The 20,514-nt window shown below is 53.4% G+C and overlaps 1 protein-coding gene and 1 long non-coding RNA gene across 2 annotated transcripts; both read right to left on the bottom strand.

Annotated features, from left to right (window-relative positions):
• Positions 1 to 1,178: 1,178 nt before the first annotated feature.
• Positions 1,179 to 17,426, bottom strand: RSPH1 (radial spoke head component 1). Its single transcript, XM_079155831.1, has 9 exons — positions 17,260 to 17,426; positions 15,045 to 15,158; positions 14,842 to 14,947; positions 10,977 to 11,067; positions 10,558 to 10,693; positions 8,274 to 8,345; positions 2,602 to 2,761; positions 1,695 to 1,829; positions 1,179 to 1,364 (listed from the first exon to the last, which is right to left on the bottom strand). Exons 1-9 carry the CDS (start codon positions 17,311 to 17,313, stop codon positions 1,312 to 1,314), a joined length of 921 nt encoding a protein of 306 aa, XP_079011957.1. The 5' UTR covers positions 17,314 to 17,426; the 3' UTR covers positions 1,179 to 1,311.
• Positions 15,181 to 16,937, bottom strand: LOC306670845. The gene is made up of 3 exons (XR_013766512.1): positions 16,821 to 16,937; positions 16,351 to 16,533; positions 15,181 to 15,759 (listed from the first exon to the last, which is right to left on the bottom strand). It is a non-coding gene; the product is annotated as an uncharacterized lncRNA (long non-coding RNA).
• Positions 17,427 to 20,514: the final 3,088 nt, after the last annotated feature.

Genomic DNA, 20,514 nt, shown 5'->3' with positions numbered 1-20,514 from the left:
TTGCCTCGCCCAGATCAGAGGACTTGCCATCGATGGCACCCATGTCCCTACAGAATGCACTTCCTAAACAACAAGCCTTGAAGTCAAAACGACACCTCGGTCCTGGGGGCAGTGGGTGCTGTGCCAGCAGGCGCAGGACACCCTGGGTCCCCTGTCCACCTCCGTCAGAGCTCGTGGGGATCACGTGCGCGGCCGGTGAGCAGTAAGATTTTCAAAGTGATCTTGTTTCTGAGCAGCAGATCTCAACAGTGGACTTAAAACGTGGACCCCGTCGGAAGCAGAGGCCTGTGGTCCAGGCCTCATTGCTCCATTCCCAGAGCAAGACGTGGTAGGTCCACTGCCATCCCTAAGGGCCTAGATTTCCAGGTGGTCAGTGAGCGCAATCACCTGCGCATCAGCCCCAACAAGAGTGGGCCTGTCCTTTGAAGCTTGGAAGTCAGGCCTGGACCCCTCCCCAGCATGGAAGTCCTCAGCAGCCTCTTCCAACCTGGCCTGTGTGTCCACATGAGAACCGTTGTTCAGTGCGGCCACCTCGCCACCTGGCTCAGCTGATCTCCTGAACAGCACGTTGCCTCCCCTGTGTGGGGACACTGCGCAGCCCACGTCCTTCCTCAGCCTCTGGGCAGCCTGCAGGGCCAACCCGACCTCAGCGTACTCACCTGCATCTTCAGAGAACGGAGAGAGCTGGGGCCTGGCCCTGAACTGGGCTTCTGCCCAAGAGGAGGAACAAGGAACAGGAACGTCTGGTACCGTCGCCTACGCGGGCAGCCGGCCCTCCGGGGGAGCAAGGAGCCGGGGTGGCTTCTCAGTGCTCGCGTCCTCGCCTGCATCACAACCTGGCTCATGCTGGCGGCGAGCCAGCTCGGGACCTGATGGCGCTGGCCAGGTCTCCCTCACCAGGCTTCATCATCTCCGGCTTGCCATAAAGTGCTAGTCTTCCTTTCACTTGAACCCCAGGAGGATAGTGCGAGGTCATTTGCTGGCCTTGTTCCAACATTGCTGCGTCTCAGGGCCTAGGGAGGCCTGAGGACGGAGAAGGCAGCAAAGACAATGGTGCGACGGTCAGAACCCACGCCACGCTGATCTATCACGCGCATGTTCGTGTTCACGTGGGGACAGCTGGTGGCACCACGCGGGCAAACTGGAGGAAAACTTAAAGAACTCACAGCAGAGGCTACTTCAGAAACAAAAGATAACAGATTTATTTGAATTTCAAACCAACTTAACAACTAAGTAAGGAAGATCAAGAACTGATGGGCGTTAACTGGCCCAGGGACCCGGCCGTCTGCTGCACCCTTCCCCTGTGGCTTCTCAGTCCTGCAGATCTGATTGTCTGCCTTCTTCTTCATCAAAGCTCACATTTCCTGAGAAGAAAAAGAAACATGAGTATCTGGCAAAAAACACCTGATACAATAAAGCCACATCCACATCTCCAAGGGGCCTGAGCCCGGCTGCCCTGAGGGGAGAGCAGGAGTGAGCGCGGCCTCATGGGCAGCCCTGCTGGGATCAGGAGGAAGTAGGAGCAGCATCTGGAGATGGTCCCCTGAGCTCACAGTGGGCCTTCTGCAGGTCTCTCCGGGTCCCTGGGCCTGGCCGAGGACAGCATGGCGGGAGGAAGGGGAGCCCACGCTCTGCCTGCGTGTGGGTTCTGGCCGCATGCTCATGCGCCTCACTCGGCAGGCGTGTGTCCTCACCCTGGTCCAGGTCGTAGCTGTACTGGCCCTCCTCCCTGAAGGCATCTGGGTCTTCGTCTAGAGGTCTCAACATCTCCATCTCGCCCTCATAGCCCTCAGGCACATCCTGGGCTTCCTCCTCCGATTCTCCCCGGCCTGAGACAAAGCAAGAGCCAGAGGGTGAGGACAGCGGGTAAGAAAAGTGTCCAGCATCCAGCAGCTCCCTGGCCCGTCGGCCCTCCCGCCTCCTGACAGTTGCACCTCACTCTTCCTTCAGGGATCCCCCGGACTCAGTCACCCAGCCTGGGCCTGGGCCTGGCCAACACAGCCTGCCCAGGCCACTGCAGCGGATGCCTTGGGAAGAGGTGTCCTTGGTCTGACAACTCCCATTCCTGAGGATCTGGATGTGAATGTTGAGAAGGAGAACCCTCTGTGCCTCCAGGGTCAGAGCCGGTTGTACGTCAGTTCGGTAGAGATGGACATGAATCCCGGCGGGAGAGGGCGCTGCACGAGCCAGCCTCGCCCGAGGTGGTCTCATCAGCTCACCGCGTATGAACCCGACCGCTCCCTAACCCAAGCTGGCCGTCAACCCTCGCGATGGAGGAACTACCCAGCTAGCCCCTCCACTTTCTGTGGCATGTGAACAACTCCCAGGGAGCCACTGTGGGATGGGGAACGTGCTGCGCAGCCATCGGCCACCCAGGCCACACAGACACGCCAGCACTGACCCAGACGCTCTGGATCGCAGGAACCACTCAGGTGGCCGAGGCTTGTTTGTTCCGCAGGACACTACGCTCCTCCGTCCCCTGGTAGCCGGTCCCAAGCACTCACCCTGACAATATCCTGCACACCTCACTGGCCCGCAGGCCATGCCCACCCACACAGGAGAACGGGACGCACGGCTCCCGCGGTCTGGGGCGCTGCGCACCTTCGGTTCCTGCCACCTCTTCGTGGCCCGGCCCCTCAGCCGGGGGCTGCTCCTCAGCAAGGGTTGGTGTCCACAGGGCCAAGCCTGTGATTCTGGCAGCTTTCCACTTTGGGACAATAGTTGCTAATGTTTCCTCCTCCTCTTCCTCTTCTCCTCTTTCCTATTTCAAGTACAAAAATGTAAGATCACCAACACTTGCACAGCCTTGGTTTGAAATATTAAAAGCAAAGAAAGGAAGGACAGGTTTCGAACTGTTGGACCCTTTTTGTGGCACTCTTCAGTGATGGGTCCTGGCACCAGCCGTCCCCAGCAGGACCTAGATCCTGAAAGACCCGAGGGAGGTGGCGCTCCTGACAGGCCCATGCGCAGCCCGGCTATCTGCAGAAGCTGGGGCAGCCCAGGCGGCCAGACCGCCCCAAGCCCACGCAGCGCAGCTCTGAGTTTGTCCACATGAACCACAGAAGGAGCATCAGCACAAGACGAGGCCGGAGAGGGACGAGGACGGGACTGGACACGGAGGTTCTCATGCGGACAGTTTCGGGAAATGGCATCTCTTGAAAGCAAAACGAGAGATGAGCATTCTAAACCTGGGACGTCTGGTGACAGCATTGATTCCAACGATTGTGGGCAGCCCACATGTGACGGTTTTGACAAACACGCTTGTCGACGACTCAGTTCTGTAAGTACCACACTTACACTTCCGGAACACCGAGCACCCGCCCTAAGAGCATGGCAGTCGCTGTCGCACAGATGGTGACACTGCGGAAAGAGCCGCTCTCATCTGCCTGTTGCCTCCTTAGTCGTCAGAAATAGTCACTTCACTTGGAGTCAGAGCGTCTGAGTGCCGTCACCAGGAAGGGGACGCCAGGGCTCCAGGACGGCGGTGCTCAAACCCAACCTGCCTCTGGGCTCCCTAAACCCCAGACTGTGGGTCCCCCTGCAGGATCTCCAATGCCGGAGTCGGGTGGCATCCTCTGGGTGCCCTTCTGACAGATTCGCCTGACCCCGGCACTGCTGGCCCAGGGTCCTACTCTGGGACCTCCCCCAGGGGCAGCCGCCCTCCGCGCCAGCACTATTTCAACCAGCAGCCGGGAGGCCACAGCTGGCAACGGCTCCCCATGACTGATGCTCCCAAGGGACAGCCTTCACCGGAGTGCTGCAGACTCCATGGCCCTTGCCACTGTCCACAGCGGCACATGCCTGCTGCCTGCTCCTTGCAGGAAACATCCAGGGACTGTCCCAGCTTCCGAGTGCCCCAGAAGGGCTGGAGAGGACTCCATTTCCGCTCTGCCCAATGCTGCGTCCCTCACCCCCTCTCCCAGCACTGACCCCAGGGCACCAATAAAACGTGCACACACAACCCAGACTCTGCTCCTCAGGGTTAGGGGCTGCATTATTTCCTGCGTCCCCTCCCCCAAGAGAGAACAGATGTCTGTTGTTTAAGTCGGCCAGTTTGTGGTATTTTGTTAAAGCAGCCCTGGCAAACTAATACACTCAGGAACCTGGTGCAAGGCATGATATTTCAAGCGAGAGAGAGAGAGAGAGAGAGAGAGAGAGAGAGAGAGAGAAAGAAGGAAGGAAGTTGGATATTTACAAAGGACTGCTAAACACAGAAATTTTGTTAGAGTGTGTGTGTGTGTGCGTGTATGTAAAGTAGTTAATAATAAAAAAGATCAAAACTTAAAAGCATGTCACTTTCCCCACATGAGGGCCACAGAGGAGACTCTAGGGGCCGCAGCCACAGAGCACATGGAAACCAGGCACAAGTCGTGCACTGGACTCCACCACCAAAATTCACTTGAGGTTTTGTATTCTGCTGAATTTTGTTTTCCAACTGCAGTTCCCAATCTGCTAAACCCATCTAATGACGCGGATGGACGCAGATGGGCTGGGTGACGCAGATGGGCGTCTTAGGCCTGGGTGGCCACATGGTGACGGCAGCAATGGCTCATCCTGCCCTAGGTGACACCCTCAAGACCAGAAAAGGGACTCAGTCAGGGACTGGCACACCCTGCTCGCAGCAGCACCCTCCAACAACAGCCCACAGGCAAAAGCTGCCAACCACCATCAACACAAGAATGGACGAGCCCGTCCGACAAGGTGACATCACTGTCACAAAACGGAAGGAGACCCGGGCACCTGCCACAACCTGACTGACCCCACACAGTTCTTCATGGGGTGAATAAGCGAGTCACAAAAGGACCAAGACTGCGTGAGTCCACTTGTACACAGGGTCTAGAAAGAGCACCTCCAGGACAGAAAGCAGGCTCAGGGGAGCAGCAGGTGCCAGCAGGCGGTTTTCCCCGGGTGACAGACAAGGCCCAGGAGCACGCACTGGGGAAGCCACGCTTAGTGCCACCACACTGTGCACTTTAAAGCACTAGACTCAGGCAGGTGTAGCCCAGCCGCCTGGCAGGCTGAGGCAGAAGGTTCACGTGGGCCAGGAGTGGGAGGCCAGCTGCACAACACGGTGACCGCCATCTCAAAAGCCTGATGCGCTGGGCACAGCTCAGCGGGAGAGCCTTTGCCTGCAGCACCCAGGCCGCGGGTTCAAACGCCAGCATGTTTTGTCATACGAATCTATTATGTACATTACATCCACGATTTTTAGTTTATTTTATTTTAGTATCAGAAATTGACCCCAGGGAGCTATACCCCTCAACTACAGCCCCTGCTCCCTTTTTAATGTTATTGTAAGACAAAGTCTTCCTAAGTTGCTCAGGGCAGAGGCTGACCGCACACTCGCGATCCTCCGGTCTCATCCTCCCCAGTCATCGAGGTTACAGGCACGCACCGCTGTGCCTGGCTACATCCATGATTTCATTTTAAAAGGGCAGGAGGCGGGCAGCTTTGGCCTATGGACAGCAGACCTACCAGCCCCTATGCAGGGGACACGCCCCTCACTGGGGGAGGAGGGCAGCAGGGCTTTCTGCGTGGCAGTCCTGGGCACCCGGGGCACAGTGGCTTCGCAGACTGTTTCAGACGGAGGCCTCGGGCAGTGAGCACTGCGTCCCAGCCCTCTGGAAGAGCACGGGACCCGGAGCTTCCTTCAAGGCCCGCTTCAGCATGCTTGACAGTTTCCCTCGTCACTCTGAAATGCCGGCTTCTGAAAACTTGTGCCAGGAAGGTCGGACCTGCAGAGTGCCCATGACGTGGGCTGTTCCTCCCACTGTGCCTGGTGGCTTGACTGCCAAACCACCAGGAAGACCAAAGGCTGACTGCGTACCAGTGGTGGCAATATGCTCGACTCACAACCAGGTTCTCAGCGGGGCAGGTGGGAGTTGTCCAAGCCCTGGAGAGATCAGCAAGCGTACCAAGTGCATCACTGTCGTGTTGAACAATGAAGCGGGCTGCTTCCCGACTGGCATAGACAGCTACGTTCACAATCGCAACTGCAGCTTGCTGGAGAAGCACACAGAAGGACGACCCATCGGACTCCCCTCTGCTTCCCCAGGTGCAGATGGCTTTAAACTCGGAGTGAAGCCCCGGGGCTCCCTGAAGAGATAGTGCTCAGGGTGGTACAGAGCCAGCACCCGGGCCTGTTTCTGGTGAGCCAGGACCTGACCCTGGCAGGTGGCTCCTCTTAGCTGCAGCAGAGGGGATATAAAACAAAGCAGCAGATCACGTAGCTAAGAGGATGGTCAGCGTGAACTCACAGAAGATTCTGATCACAGAAAGGAGGTGGACATGGACTCTGTAGACTCTGTGACAGGCTGTTTTGGGAAAGAGAGTACCCAAGTCCAGGGAGAGTGCAGCATCCCAGGAGAGGAGACAGGCCAATGGCAGGTGCTCTCGGGGCCACACAGGCCCTGGCCACGGCGGGGAGACAGCTGGGAGGGTCAGAGCATCCACTCAACATGGCAGGCTAAGGGGCAAAGACCCCTTCAGTGTTAGAATCTGAGAGAGTTTAAGGAGAAAAACGAGAAAGTTGGGTTTGAAAATCATCTGGGGACGCTAAACACAAAAACGGGGCTGAGTTCAGTCAGGATTCAAGCTGGGCCAGCAGAAGGTAGATGCAGCACATTCCACACAGAGATGGCAGGGAGCGGACTGAGCAGCACCACCCAGAGCCGCCCAATGGCCAGGGTGGCCTACCGCACCTCGCGGCACCTGCGGTGGTGGAGAGTTGGGTGGAGCATCCCAGGGGCAGCGCAGGGGTAGGAGGGGCTGCTGAGGCCCAGAGGGAGCAGGAGCCTCCTCACCCCAGGTTCCACTTTTCAGATTTAGTGGCCCACCGTCAACCACGGTCTGAAAGCATCATGCGGAAGGTTCAAGAAACAAGCAACCAGTAAGTTCTAAACCGAACATGTTCTGAGTAGTGCGGTGGGATCTTGTGCAGCCCCACCCTGCCCGCCCCACACGAATCGTTCCTTCGCCCTGGTACCCACACTGCGTATGCTGCCCACCCACCCTCACTTGGCAGCTGTCTGGGTGATCAGATCGACTGCATGGCCTCACAGCGCTGATGTTCAAGTGGCCTTTATTTTACTTAAAAGTGGCCCCAAATCACACACATAGCAATGCTGGCAATTTGGATAGGTTTAAGAAAAGCTGCAATGTGCTTCCTTTAAGTCAAAAGGTGAAAGTTCTCAACTTAATAAGGAAAGAAAAAAAAAATACCACATTGGGGTCACTGAGAGGCACAGCACCACCAGGTGCCACACGTTAGAGACCGGCGACGGCTTTCACGCGACTTTACACAGACTCCCATCATGCTTCCCAATCTCACTTCTGGCCATGCTCACTTCTTGCTCTGCTTACTTTATAAATAAAATTCATGGTCGCCATGTACATCCAGGAAAAAGCTTAGTCCACGCAAGCTCCACACCATCCGTGGATCCAGGCACCCGCTGGGGACATGGGTGGTAGCCCCTCGGGTGGGGGCACCACTGCACTGATGTGTGATTGACACCAACGTTCAGCTCTCCAGCTTTCTTCAGGAAAAAAATATGTGGATATGGGAGAGTCTGCTTGTGATCTATTTTTAGGTCATTAGGAGAGGCTATGTAGGAACCTCAGAGACCAAGAAGAAAAAAACACAATGCAGCACTCTCCGCCGGGCTCAGTCTCTCAAAAAACTCAAAACTACTCACAGGGAGAATGATAGCAGTAAATAAGTCAGTCCAAGGCTCAAAACCAGCACCAAGGTCAGGAATTCGACTAAGTTGCCCATCAGGCACAGGCACTGCTCAGACATCAGGAACGACAGGGATGAAACAGCCACCCCACGACACGTGCCTACCTGGATGCCACACGATGATGATACTGCCTGGCTGATTTTAATGTTCACCAGGGAACATCAATTTAGTTTTAATATTAGTGCTAAATACTGGAAAGGAAAGAAGAAAATGATTTACCAGCCAGGCTTTAAAAGATACAAGGTGCCCAGCCCACACTTGAACAAACACTGGACAAGTTGTGGTGGCTCCAGTCACCGATTCTGGTTGTCACTTCTGGGACCTGACACAGTCCAGAACTCCCCAGCACAGACTAACTCATCACAAAGCCCAGGCCTGGACTTCGGCAGTAACTGTGAAATGACACTGATTACTTCTAGCAACGGAGTCCCACGCACGCTCACGCAGACCAGGATGAGCAGGCACAGGCCTCAGCAGATCACCCTGGCCTGGCAGGATCCACGCCACGGCCGCTCAGCCTCCACTCCGACTCACCGTGTCTGTCAGGCGGTACTCGCCATGCTGTTCGCAGCCAATGTCAAACACGTACTTTCCAGGGCCGACAGGCTACGAGCAAAGAGAACCCCAAAGCACGTCACTCTTGAGGCAGGACACCCAGCATGGAGCCCACCCCAAACCACAGCCCGGTCAGTCCAACAGGTTGAAGGCTGTGGCAGGAACCAGGGGCAACAGAATTGCCAGGCGTGGGTCCTGTCTCATTGATTGTGTAAACTTCAACCACACTTTACCACTACATAAAAGTGACCTAGTTACCATCTACCACAAACGCACAGAGAGAACCGCTACCCGCGTTCCCACACCTTCTCTGTGACCTCATTTCTATAGACAGGATCTTTTAAAACACTGCTGGCACCGCGCATGCGGACTCCACCTGTGGTCTGGAAACAGGCCTGAGCTCCTGCCTCCCCTTCCAGACCTCCCGCCACAGGCTGCCCATCAGCCTGACTTTCCTTCACCTGCGGACTGGAATCCACTTCACTCAGTGACCACTGAGACACCAGCCGTGTGCCAGGGTGCACAGGTACCTCATCTCTTAAATTTTCTTTACACTCTCTTCTCATTTTAAAAGGATTATTCTTATGAAGCTAAGTCTACTGGATTTTTTCTTTATGGATCTAATTATTACGTCTTCTTTCCTCATTTCAAAGTTAATAAATATTCACCTATTTTTTCCATATCTGATTTTCTTGGTTATATCTAAATTTTTATTCCTTCTGGAAAGTATCTACTTCTGTATGCTGAGGGACAAACTCTGAACTCCTTCTTTCCCAAATGGTTACCCAGTTGTTCCAGGCCACTTCCCGACTCCACCCGCTCAATTCCTCATTAATCTGAAATGACGTCTATATCAAGCCCTCGACTGAGGTGTCTGGGACACCTGCCTCAGGCTCGCTGGTCTGCTCTGTGCCCCTGTGTGTCCCTACCCTGGTCACCTGTTGATACAGCTCATCAGCAAGGACATGAAAGTGCTTCACTAGTGACCAGGGAGATGCACAAAGCCACAGGGTGACATCTGTACTTGTCAGATTTGAAAAAACAAAAAGTTCCAGGCTAACGATGGCCAACGTTGGTGAGAAGGTGCGGGCCAAGCTGCCTGCTGGAGACACCAAACGGCTCCGCCCTGGGCGGTCGGCAGCACCTCTTGTGATTGACAAGCTCAGCACCTCCGTCACCTGACCTACCTAAGCGCTGAGGCAAGACGGGACAATCGGTCAGTTTAAATATCTTACTTGCGATTCTAGAAGCTTGCGACGCCTCTGTCTATAAAACAGAAGCATACGCAGATGAGTTGAGCAGAGGAAGTGGCTTTACAGACAGAGACAAGGGCAGTGGGGCCACTCCAGAGTCACCTCCCTTGTAAAGGTAAGACCAGAGGGGCCTTCCGGCCAGCCAGCTGGAACTGGTCGTGGCCTTGACTCTGCCCTCGCTCCTGAAGCCCCCAAATGCCGTCTTCCTAGCTGGAGGAGCGAAGCCTGCATTTTCACTCGGATTCTTCAGATCGGTCTAGTCTTGCTTACTGATTCTTCCAAACTAATGCTCAGAGCACGTAAATGAAGAGCAGGCCTTCAGAGCTGAAGGGGACTCACTAAGTTAGTTAAAAGATCCCCCCGTCAACCCCCAGCTCCATCCATTTGCTCAGCAAATGCTCTCCTCTGGGAATCTGACGCGCAAGTGGTGAGTTCTAAATGACTCTGGGTTTCTTTGTACCCCACGAGCACTCTGTACAAGAGGGGAGGCAGGGCCAGCATTCTCCCCGCAGGAACAGCCAAACGTGGGGCCTCCAGACCCGGGGCAGGTGCTCTGACCAGCCTGCAATTCCTTCCCTCACCCCGGGTGACAGGCCGGCCTGCGTCAAGAGAAGGAAGTTTGGGGGTCTTCCTCCCCAGGACTCCAGGACTGCCTCTCGCAGGGAGACAGAGCCAAAACATTCTCAGGCTGAACCACAGGAAATAAATATTTGATGTCTGACTTACAAGGGAGCAGGGACACACAGAAACAGAGGGTAAGATGTCATGTCAAAAAGACACACAGGGCTCTGCTGGAGGACGGCAGGGACAGCAACTGAGGCAGAGAAGCATGCCAAGCTCCCCTCTCCACCCACTCCCTGGCCTCTGGGCATCAGGGAGCTGAGACACTGCTGTCCACTCTGGAGGGACAGGAGAGCTGTTTTCAGTATTGTCCGTTTCATCCCACGTGCACGGCTAGAGTAGAGGGGGACTGGACATTTCATCATCAAAGGCCCTTCTCACAGACTTACGTTTTTGTTCATAAACTTGCCCTGGTACCTGTGGTTCAGGTGAATGAGCTCGGCTGCACCCTCCTGCTGTCCATTCACCCAGGTACCAACGTACTTACTTCCCGTCTCTGCATAGAAGTAGGTGCCTTGCCCGTGCCTGTCAAGAAAAGGGCACACAGCATGGTTTCACAGTGTGAAAGCCCTTCCATGTTCAGGGCTGATGATGGAACGGAGGGTGGCCTAGGCGGAGACCAGATTGGGTGGTCCAGTCAGGATGCTCTGGGCTCTGTCCCCGACACACTCAGAGGGCAGTGAGATACACGCTTGGTAAGTGGACATTGGTCAAGACTTTGTTCGCTAACAAGCACTAGCAACCTAAACATGTCTGTCATCACGTTCTTACTCCAGAAATAAGCCTGCAAGGCTGAAGGTAGACCAACCTTTGGTGAGCGAACCAATCCCCGGTGTAGGTGTCGTTATTAACGTAGTAGTACACGCCATGGCCATGCCTCTGGTCATCTGCCCACTCCCCTGTAAGGGACCACACAAAAGCAGGCCCAGGTGAGAAGCAGGGGATGGTGCCCTGGACCCCTTCCAAGGCCCCCAGCAAAGCACTCCGGAAATTCAACAGAAGAGAGATTTTAACCACAGTGGACAAGGTCGCTGGGTCCTTCCTCTCTGACTTCCTACAGAGCCCACTCCGCCTGCACCACGGGACTGGAGTGGCTGAGCATTTTGGAGAGCGGCTAAGAGAGGGCGGATGGGGTTCACGGGCCCAGGTCTGCTGAGGTGCTTGCCCTTGGGTCACAGTCACCGCGAGCCCTGACAGGCAGGGACATGGTGAGGATTCGTCCAAGCTGTGTGACCTATTGCCAGAGGTCCTGATGCCACGCTCCACTTCCCTGCACCTGGTGATCCAGCAGCAAGTCTGAGCCTGGGCTGGCCTCCGTCCTCGGCAGCACCTCCCTCCTTCACCTGCATAGCCACCTGACGCCACACTCCCTTCCAGCCCCTCACCCACCACTGCCCACCTGCATGCTGACTCTGCACCTGTGCCAGCAGAGCCTCTGAGTTCCCTGCCCTGGCCTGCTGGCCTTGCCCACTGACCTCCATACTGGTCATACTAGTTGCCTGTAGACTGGACGGGAAATACTGAAATTGACAGCGACATCACAGACTCACAACACAGCCCTACGGTGAGGACTAGAGCAAACCAGGGCCAGCTAAAGCCTCTGAGTTGGAAAACCGGGAAGGCTGCACCCTGTAGCTCCCATGTGCAAGCCCTGCAGACGTCGGGTAGACAGTCAGCTCTGAAGCGCACGTTTTACGGGGGTGGGGCTGCTGGGTGTGGGCATGAGCCTAGCATGTACCAGGGTCTGGGTTCAGTCCCCAGCACTGTAGAAAAAGAAAAAGGAAAATGGACATATTACCAATAACAAATCATTAAGCTGAACAGAGTCCCCCTAGACTAAAAATAATCAAAAGCCAACTTTGATAAACATGTTCATCCGTGAGAAAAGGAAAAATTGGCCTTCTATTATCTGTAAAGAAAATATTACAAAAATGTTTTTTTCTTATGCAGAGGCATTCAGAAAGTATTAGCTAAACCATGGCAGGAAAAAGTTAGTCTAGAAGTGTGTCAGACACTGATTTATAAAAATTACTGACTTATAGCCCTGGGTTCAATTCCCAGCATATAAAAGAAATATTAAAAACCTCAGTTACCAGCGTGGACTCTGTGTTGTGAAATTTTTAAATTTTTAACTTATCTGATTTCTCATTAGCAATGGAAATTCACTTTAGTACCAACTTTACTTCCTTTATCTTAGGGAGGACCCCAAACTCAGACAAGCTCCCGGCTGACGCGCACACTGGATGCAGACCCACTCCGAGGTAAGAGCCCACTGCCGGCCAGCTACAGAGGGCGCGAGGCAGCAGAGAGAGTCCCGCTGCCCGCAGGACAGCTCGGGAAAGCAGGGCTTACCAAACCTTCCCAAAGAGAAGGCGTGGCCAAGGCTAGCAACTGAGCATGAGGACTGGTTCCCAGATGTAATGTGAGACGGGGCGACGTGAGATGGGGCAAAATGGGAGCAGGAGAGGCAGAGGGTCGACCATTTCAGAAATTCACTACGCAACATGTTAGGTACCTGCACCTGCAGCCCAGGAACACCTCCCAGCTCATCTCCCACAGCTCTGGAACTTTCTACTCCCTCCTCAGCTCCCCCCAGACTTGTCTGAGCAGCCGGGAGGCCAGTACTGGGCCTTATGCCACATGGTCCTGAGGCTGAGCACACTGCCCTGCATTATGATGGCAGTGAACCCAAATACACTGCATGAATAATTCAGTCAGACCTTGGACTCTGTGACTGGAAGATGATTGACTTACTGAGATAACAATGTCAGAGCTTCTGTCTTCAGATTCCATTACTGCCTTCGTGAAATAAGACACTTATTTAAGCTTTAGTGGGAGAAGAAATTTCTGGACATGACCTCGACCTCACCTTGTGTCTTTTAGGTTATGAGACTACCTGGACCCTTTCAGAGCTCACCCTGGGTACCTCTTCATCTGACTATTTATCTGTCTCCTTTGGAATCACCTTTATAATAAACCAGTAACAGTAAGTAAAACTTTTCCATGAATTCTGTGAGCCATTAAAACAAATCATCAAATATGAGGAAGGGGCATGAGAGGCCCTGATTAGCCATTAAATTGGAGAGAAGTGTGAGTCACCTGGCATCTGTGGGACTGTGGGGTTGTCACTAACTCTGGGCAGTCAGTGCGAGCACCGAATGAACCCTGGGGAGCCATCCGTCTGCAGAGCTGGAGAACGGCTTGATGTGGAAGCCCACACGCTTAGTGAACCAAGTCTCCTGAGTTCTTCTTCAGTTAGCTCCCTCCATATTAAACGTTCCTGCAAAGCCTTATTCTGAGTATCTTTCTATTTACCGCCTGTGTTGTTTGAACTGTCTCAGCAGTCACACTAAAATCAAGAGACAACAGTGAGATTGGGATCATAGGAATTGGGAAGAATTAAATTAAGCCCTAAATTGTTCATTTTAAAAGCCGATGGTGCTTCCAAGGTGTGGGAAAGAACACAACACAAGCCCCATCTCCAACGGGCTGGCATGCACTCACGGGCGTGGCCTCAGAATCAGATGGCAGCCCCTTTCTGATTCCTTGCCCTTGGTCACCACTTCTCCTTGCCTCATCTAGGAAGAGGACGCTATGGTTTGGATAGGTGTCCCCTCGCCTGTGGCACTGTTGGGAGGTGGCAGGACCTTTAAGAGTCGGGCCTGGTGGAGGGAGGTCAGGTCACCAGGGGCATGCCTTGGGGGATACTGGAACCCAGTGCCCTCCAGTCTCTCTCCACTTCCTGGCTGCCATGAAGTGAGAGGTTTGGTTCACCAATCACTCCACCATGATTCGCTGCCTGACCACAGACCCAAAAACAACGTGTCCACCTGACCATGGACTAAACCCATGAGCCAAAATAAAGTTTTCCTCCTCTTACAATGATTACCTCGGGCCTTTGTCACAGTGACAAAAAGCTACTCGCACAGGAGCATAACCTCCACTTGAAGGACACACCACCTATTAAGAACTGATGCTGTCACCATGTCACACCACAGTCCTTGTCAGCAGTCGCTGGGCTCTTCCCAGGAACCAGGCTGGCTCCACAGGCCTGGTGCCAATCTTATCCTTCTGCTGCAGGCCAGTCATCCCAGAGCATGGCGTGCAGAAGGCAGCAATGGGGCGCCCAGAACAAGGTGGCACAGTCGTCCATGACACAACGTCAGCAGGCGAGGAATCCCAGCAGCAGGAAACGCACTCAACAAGGCAGAAAGCCTCCCAGACGGCCCCTCGCTGAAGGAACCGCGGGGCTGAAGAACCCATGTGTCCCTCAGAAGAGGAATCAGTCAGGAATGGAACACAGCAAAGACTTCAGGGGGACAGTTGCTACAGAGCACCTGGAGCCATGGAGCCAGGTGACACTGAGGCCTGTGCTCAGCGGCAGTCCCCTTCCATCTGCTCCCAGTCCCCAGGCCTCAGGAGGGGTGTGCCAGCAAAGGGAGAGGCAACTTTCCCCTGTAGATTCATTAGTTAGTTAGCTGGTTAGTTGCAAGCTGTCTGACTTCCGTGCCAACGCTGTGAGAATAAGAACGCTGCTGGGGTTTGCTGACTGATACTCTGAAGATCTGCACACTTCCTTGCACACCACAGTATCCACAGACGCGTTCAAGACAGAAACAGCAAGGAAAACTCAGAACCCCTGCCAACCGGAGTGTGACTGTGGTAACGCTCACCTTCGTATCTGGACCCATCGGGATATATGAACGTGCCTTGGCCGTGCTTCTTGTTTCTAACATATTCTCCCACGTATCGGGCACCGTTTTTAAATTTGTAGGTTCCCTGCAATATATCGATCATATAATTGATGTCAGTCCTGAATTTCATGCCCACTGACATTCAGCAGGGAAAACCATCCGCCCAAGTCGCTGACTCTGACCTGGCCGTGTCTTTTACCGAACTCATAGCTCCCCTCGTAGGTGTCACCATTGGGCAGTCTGGCTTTCCCGTGTCCATGCCGCTCACCTGCCTCATTTCGATCCCCTTCATATTCCTGGGTAAAAGAAATCAAGATAATTATGGCCAACGTTCATTAAGTGCTGACTATAGTCCACGCAGTTTGTAAGTTCTGTACCACTGAATCCTCCCAAACCTCAGCATATATTCAGTGGCTCGATCATACAGGTGAGGCAGGTGTCCAAGCAGCCCTGGTCCAAGGTCACACAGCTAGTGCATCTGTCCATATGGGAGCCTCATTCCCCCACCACCTGAGCTTGCCATGTATTATGCCAATCAGCCGTGAGTGCGGAATGCTAGTCTACCATGCTCTTGATGGGAATATGCTTGAAGCAGCATGTGCAGCTGGGGCAGGTCTGGATTTGATCTCCAGCACCAAAAAACAAAAGGTGTTATGTGCCAATAGTCCCAGCGACTGAGGACGCTGAGGCAGGAAGATGCTGGGTCTCACAAAGACCCCATCTCAGTAAAAACAAACAAATAAATAACAAACAAACACAAGCTTGCAACTTCCCTATTTTTCCTATCCTTTGTAAAATAACCATTACATAGCACTTACTACCAGAGTATGGGGCGCATATAATGAATGGTGGAAGCAGTATGGCAGCCTGGGAAGCCAAGAGCACCATGTTGTAGACCTTAAATATAAACAGCAATATTTTCTTAAAAATTCAAAAATAAACGTTTTTAAATCATGGAATTGGCTCTGTCTAGATGTATTACAAGTACAGATATACTACAATGAAGGCTTCAGAAACAAGCAGCTGGGCGATTCTTGACCTTTTCTGGTACTATTTAGCCCAGAAATTCTTGCCTAGAATAAAAGGTAAAAATGTGTGACCTTACAGATTTGTTTTGGGATCACCTAAATCAAAACAAACAAAAGACCCCTTCTCCCATCCAAGAGGCCTACTACACCCAACACTGAGTTGCTAAGTGGCTCGACAAGAGAGAAATCCTCTAAGGTGACCCCAAGTACAATCCAAACTTCAAAATCATGGGCACTAAACGGTTACAAATACAAATCAGTAGGGCCATTTGAGGATACAAACTGGAGAGCTTTCTAGACAGGAATTGTAGGTTGGATTTTCCCAGAAGTACACCGTGAATAAGTTACTTTTTAAAAGTGTTCTTATAGGAGACACCTAGGGCAGAGTGGGGAGAACAGATAAGAAAGAGGAAGCAGCTAAGCAAGGAAGTAGTTTCAGGTAGAGTATCGCCTCACTCACTGCACAGAGGTCTCTGGAGCCTAGGTAACACTGCAGTTGGTTCTGCCTTCTGCACTAGCTAGTGGGAGATGTGAATCCCAGGCACTCTGGTTCTTTAAACTGGCCAGGTGGCTCGGCTCCAGGGATAGAAGAGCTAGCTTTGAGCAGCAAGTTGGGCAGAAGCTGGGAGATGGGTGCCTAGAGCTATCAAAAAAAAAAAAAAAAAAAAAAAAAAAAAAATCGCAAGTGTGAGCAGGCACCAAGGGCATTACAGAAGAGACGCTAGATTTCTCGGTTGATTCTGGAACTCTTAACTCTGTATCTGCACAGACACAGCAGCCAAGCTTCCCAACCTGGCCGCAGCGAGGGGCCTTCCCCTGGCTTAGGGAAGAACAACGTGCCCACACAGAGCCCAAGCCCAAGGCACACCAGTGGACCCCTATGCCTCACCGCCTCTCTGCCTGCCTAAATTAAGGAATAATCCCAGCGACCTGGGTCAGTTCAGAGGTCACAGGAGGGTGGCTCTCTCGGGAGCCCCCTTCTGAGCCCGGCCCCTGAGACCGCCAGGAAGCAGCTTTCCTGCACTCGCGTTACCCCGCGGGGTCAAAGCTCAGGATCGGGTCGTCGAAGGACACGCCTCCACGCTGGTTAACGCGGGAGAAGGAAATCCCAAAGCCTGGCCTGGAGATCTTCGCCTTTAAAGGGAGGCGGATGGGAGTGGGGAGCGCGAGGGGGCGGTGGAAGCCAGACGTCACGGCGCTTCACCTCTCGCCGTCCGCTTCCAGGACGCAGCGCCGCCGGGAGAGGCGCGCGGTCCCGCCGCTGGCCGCGGCGCGGCGCGGTGCTGCTGCCCACGCTGGGGCCGCCCGCCCGACCTCGGAGCCCGCCCGCCACCGCACCCCGGAAGCCCCTCCTGCCGGGCGCGCTCACCCCGATATCGTTCTCTCCCTCCTCCTCCAACTCCTCCGAGCCCAGGTCCGACATGGCCTCGACTCGGCCTGGATCCCCGCCGCGGCGCCGCTAGCAAGCAGGTACCAGCCACCCTCCCTGGCGCGTCCGCCGTCGCCATGGAGACGCGGCCCCCCGCCCGCCCCTGGCCGGGGAGGGGCGGGGCGAGAGGCGCGGGGAGGAGCCGGGGGCAGGCCTTGCCACCACCCTAGCAACGCCGAGCGCCTCGGCCAATCGCCGCCGTGAGGAGGGAGGGGGCGGTGCCCGACGGGGGCCGACGGCGCGGGGAGGGGCCGCGGCAGCCCTGGGGCGCTGCCCTAGCAACGAGCAGAGCTCCGGCCAATTGCCGCCCGGGAAGAGGAAGCGAGTGGGTCGGAGGGCGTGGCGGAAGCTGAGGGGCGGAGCCTCGGGCAACCCTGGTGTGCTGTCATAGCAACGCGGAGGGCGCCTGGGCCAGTCACGTTCCAGAAAAGGAAGGGGGCGGGTCCCGGGCGGGCTCGGTACCTGGGGCGGTCTAACCTGGTCTCCCGGCGTAGGTGGCCGCTGGAATTTGTCCCGCTGCTCCTTGACCGCGCAGGGAGGGTTCACCTTGGCACTAGGCCCTCCAGAGGAAGGGCTCTCGGCGCTTTCCAACTCTCGAGGGGGGTTCGCCCTAGCGACCCCACCTCGCGGCCTCTCGTGTCTTCTGGGGATGCTGCCCCCTTCTTACCTTTCCAAGCTCTTCTGATCCTTCGGTGTTCGTGGTCCCCAAAGATGTGTGCGCCTAGTGGTTTTCTCTGCTTTGTCAACACCTCCTCCCTCTGGAGGAATCTGCTGTGGCCTCAACAGTTGCACCTCCACACTGTCCTCCCCCGGTTTGACATCCTCCCCGATCCCGACAAGCTCAGGTGTCCTACACCCAGCTCATTCCTGTCCTCTGGCTGCCAGCATGCCTCCACTCACACACGCCCAAACGTTGCCACCTGACACACTCAGCCGCCCAAGGTCCCTGGATCTCCTTCCTCTGTTGTCACCCGGACTTCGGCCTCCCTACTCTCCCACCAAGCCAGTATCTCTGCCTCCTGTCTCTGGTCTCTTAGCAACTTCACACGACTCCCGTGCTCAGAAACCCAACCGCAGACAATCTCCTTCTCAAGCACTCTCTCTCTCCCGGCACTTGCTGCATGTTGCAGATAAACCAAACAGCACTTTCCCAAAATGCCTCCAACCTCCCAGCCTCTGTGCCTTTTTGCCTGTGCCATGTCCTCTCCCTCGAAGGTCTGCTTCTTCCGGCTCTACCTATCAGAATTCACGTCCATTCTTCAAAGGCTCAGGAGCTACTTCCTAAAAGAAAGTCCAGATTCTAATGAGAGGACCCTGGAAGAGGGAGAGGGAAATAGGGCTTGGAGGAGGAAAGAACTTCAACTCTCTATCCATCATCAAGGTCTGAGTGTGACAAAATTTAAAATTTAAGTGACAAATTTTAAATAATATTTAACTGATAAGTAAAAAGGCTACATATGCAAGGTACACATAGAATGACCTGATATACATAATATACATGTATACCTATTACCATAAATCAGCACATAAATTACCATCCATAATAACTGTGTGTGTGTATGGAGAGGTGAGGATATTTAAAATCTGCTCTAGTCTCAAATTTCAAGTCAACAAATGCACTATCACTAACTACAGTTGCCATGATGTACACTAGATACCCAGAAGATATTTATTTTATAGCTGAAAGTTTATACCTTTTGACATCTCTGCATTTTCCCCATGCCCCAGCTCCTGGCAACAACCATTCTCTCTGCTTCTGTAAGTTTGACTTTTTCTACTTTCTAAAATACTATGGTTTAAATGTCTTTAAAATTCAGGAGTTGCCAATATGATAGTGTGTTGGTCAGCTTTCTGTCACTGTGACAAAGTGCCTGAGATAATCAACTTAACAGGGGAAAAGGTTTCTTTTGACTCATAGTTGCAGAGGGTTCAGTCCATAGCCGGTTGGCTCTGTTGCTTTTGGGCCTGTGGTAGCATAGTACATCATGGCAGGAGTGCATGACAGAGGAAAATGCTCACCTCCTGGTAGCCTGTCGACAAGGGAGAGGAGAAAGGACCAGGGTCTCAATATTCCTTTCAAGGACATTACAGGCCTTACACCTCCCAGTAGCACCACAGGCTGGTGACCAATCCTTTAACACAGGGAGTTTGGGAACACTTCTAAAAAGCAGCAGATGGTATTAAGTGGTGAGTAGGCCCCAGCTACCTCTCCTCGGGAATAGGAGTTAGGCCCATGTCCAGGAGGGTTCTCACAGAGTCCTGCTGGCTTGCCCTTCTGCTTTTGTCCCCTTTGCCCCTGCCGGTTCACTGTGTGAGGACCCAGCAGGAGGGCATGGCTTTGAACTTGGACTTCCTAGCCTTCAGAACAGAGAGAAAATAAATGTCTGTTCTTTATATATTACCCAGAATTCTGTTATAACAGCACAAAGGGACTAATGCACATATAAAAGCAAGATCATTGTCTTTCTATTTCTGGTTTATTTCACTTAGCATCATATCCTATAGCTTCAAACAGGTTGTCAAAAAGAAAAGATTTTCTGTTTTTTGACTGAATAATATGCCTATAATCTTCTCTATCCGTCCATTGCTGGACACTTAGGTCGTTTATCTCAGCTCTTGTGAACAGTGTTGCAGCTGACATGGAAGGCAGAAATCTCTTTGGGGAATGGACTTCAATTCCTTTGGATATAGGCCTGGAAGTGAGATTGCTGGGTTGCATGAAAGTTCTGTAGATGCTTCTGAAGAGCACATTGCTTTCCATGGTGAATTTGTCATGTATTAACTGCACACTGTATTTTTGATTTTTTATTCTAAGTATTTGTTACCTTCTTACTGCAACTTCTATTAGTCCTTCAGATTGATGTGCTCCCTGTACCTCTGTGCACTCCCACTGTACCTTAGCCCACATTTATCACAGGCACCAAGTTCTGGCTTCTGTGATAGGTGTCTATGTGGTTGTTTGGTTTCCAGAATCTGAGGAGCCAGGCTGCCCTCTTCTTGTCTCCCCCACAGCAACCAGAAGTGCATAGTGAGTGCTCAGCCAAGGCCACAACACCCAGTCCATAGCGCCTTTAGATCTCTGCTCAGATGGAAATGTGGGAGGGGCCTTTCTTCCTTTATCAGTTAAAAGATTTTTTTTTTTTTTTAATGGAACTGGGGATGGAATCCAGAGGCACTCTACCACTGAGCTACATC

The sequence above is a fragment of the Sciurus vulgaris genome (genome assembly GCF_902686455.1).
Source record: "Sciurus vulgaris genome assembly, chromosome: 10".
NCBI classification, from domain to species: domain Eukaryota; kingdom Metazoa; phylum Chordata; class Mammalia; order Rodentia; family Sciuridae; genus Sciurus; species Sciurus vulgaris.
The sequence above is the reverse complement of the archived record's forward strand: the minus strand, read 5'-3'. Positions and strand labels throughout refer to the sequence as shown.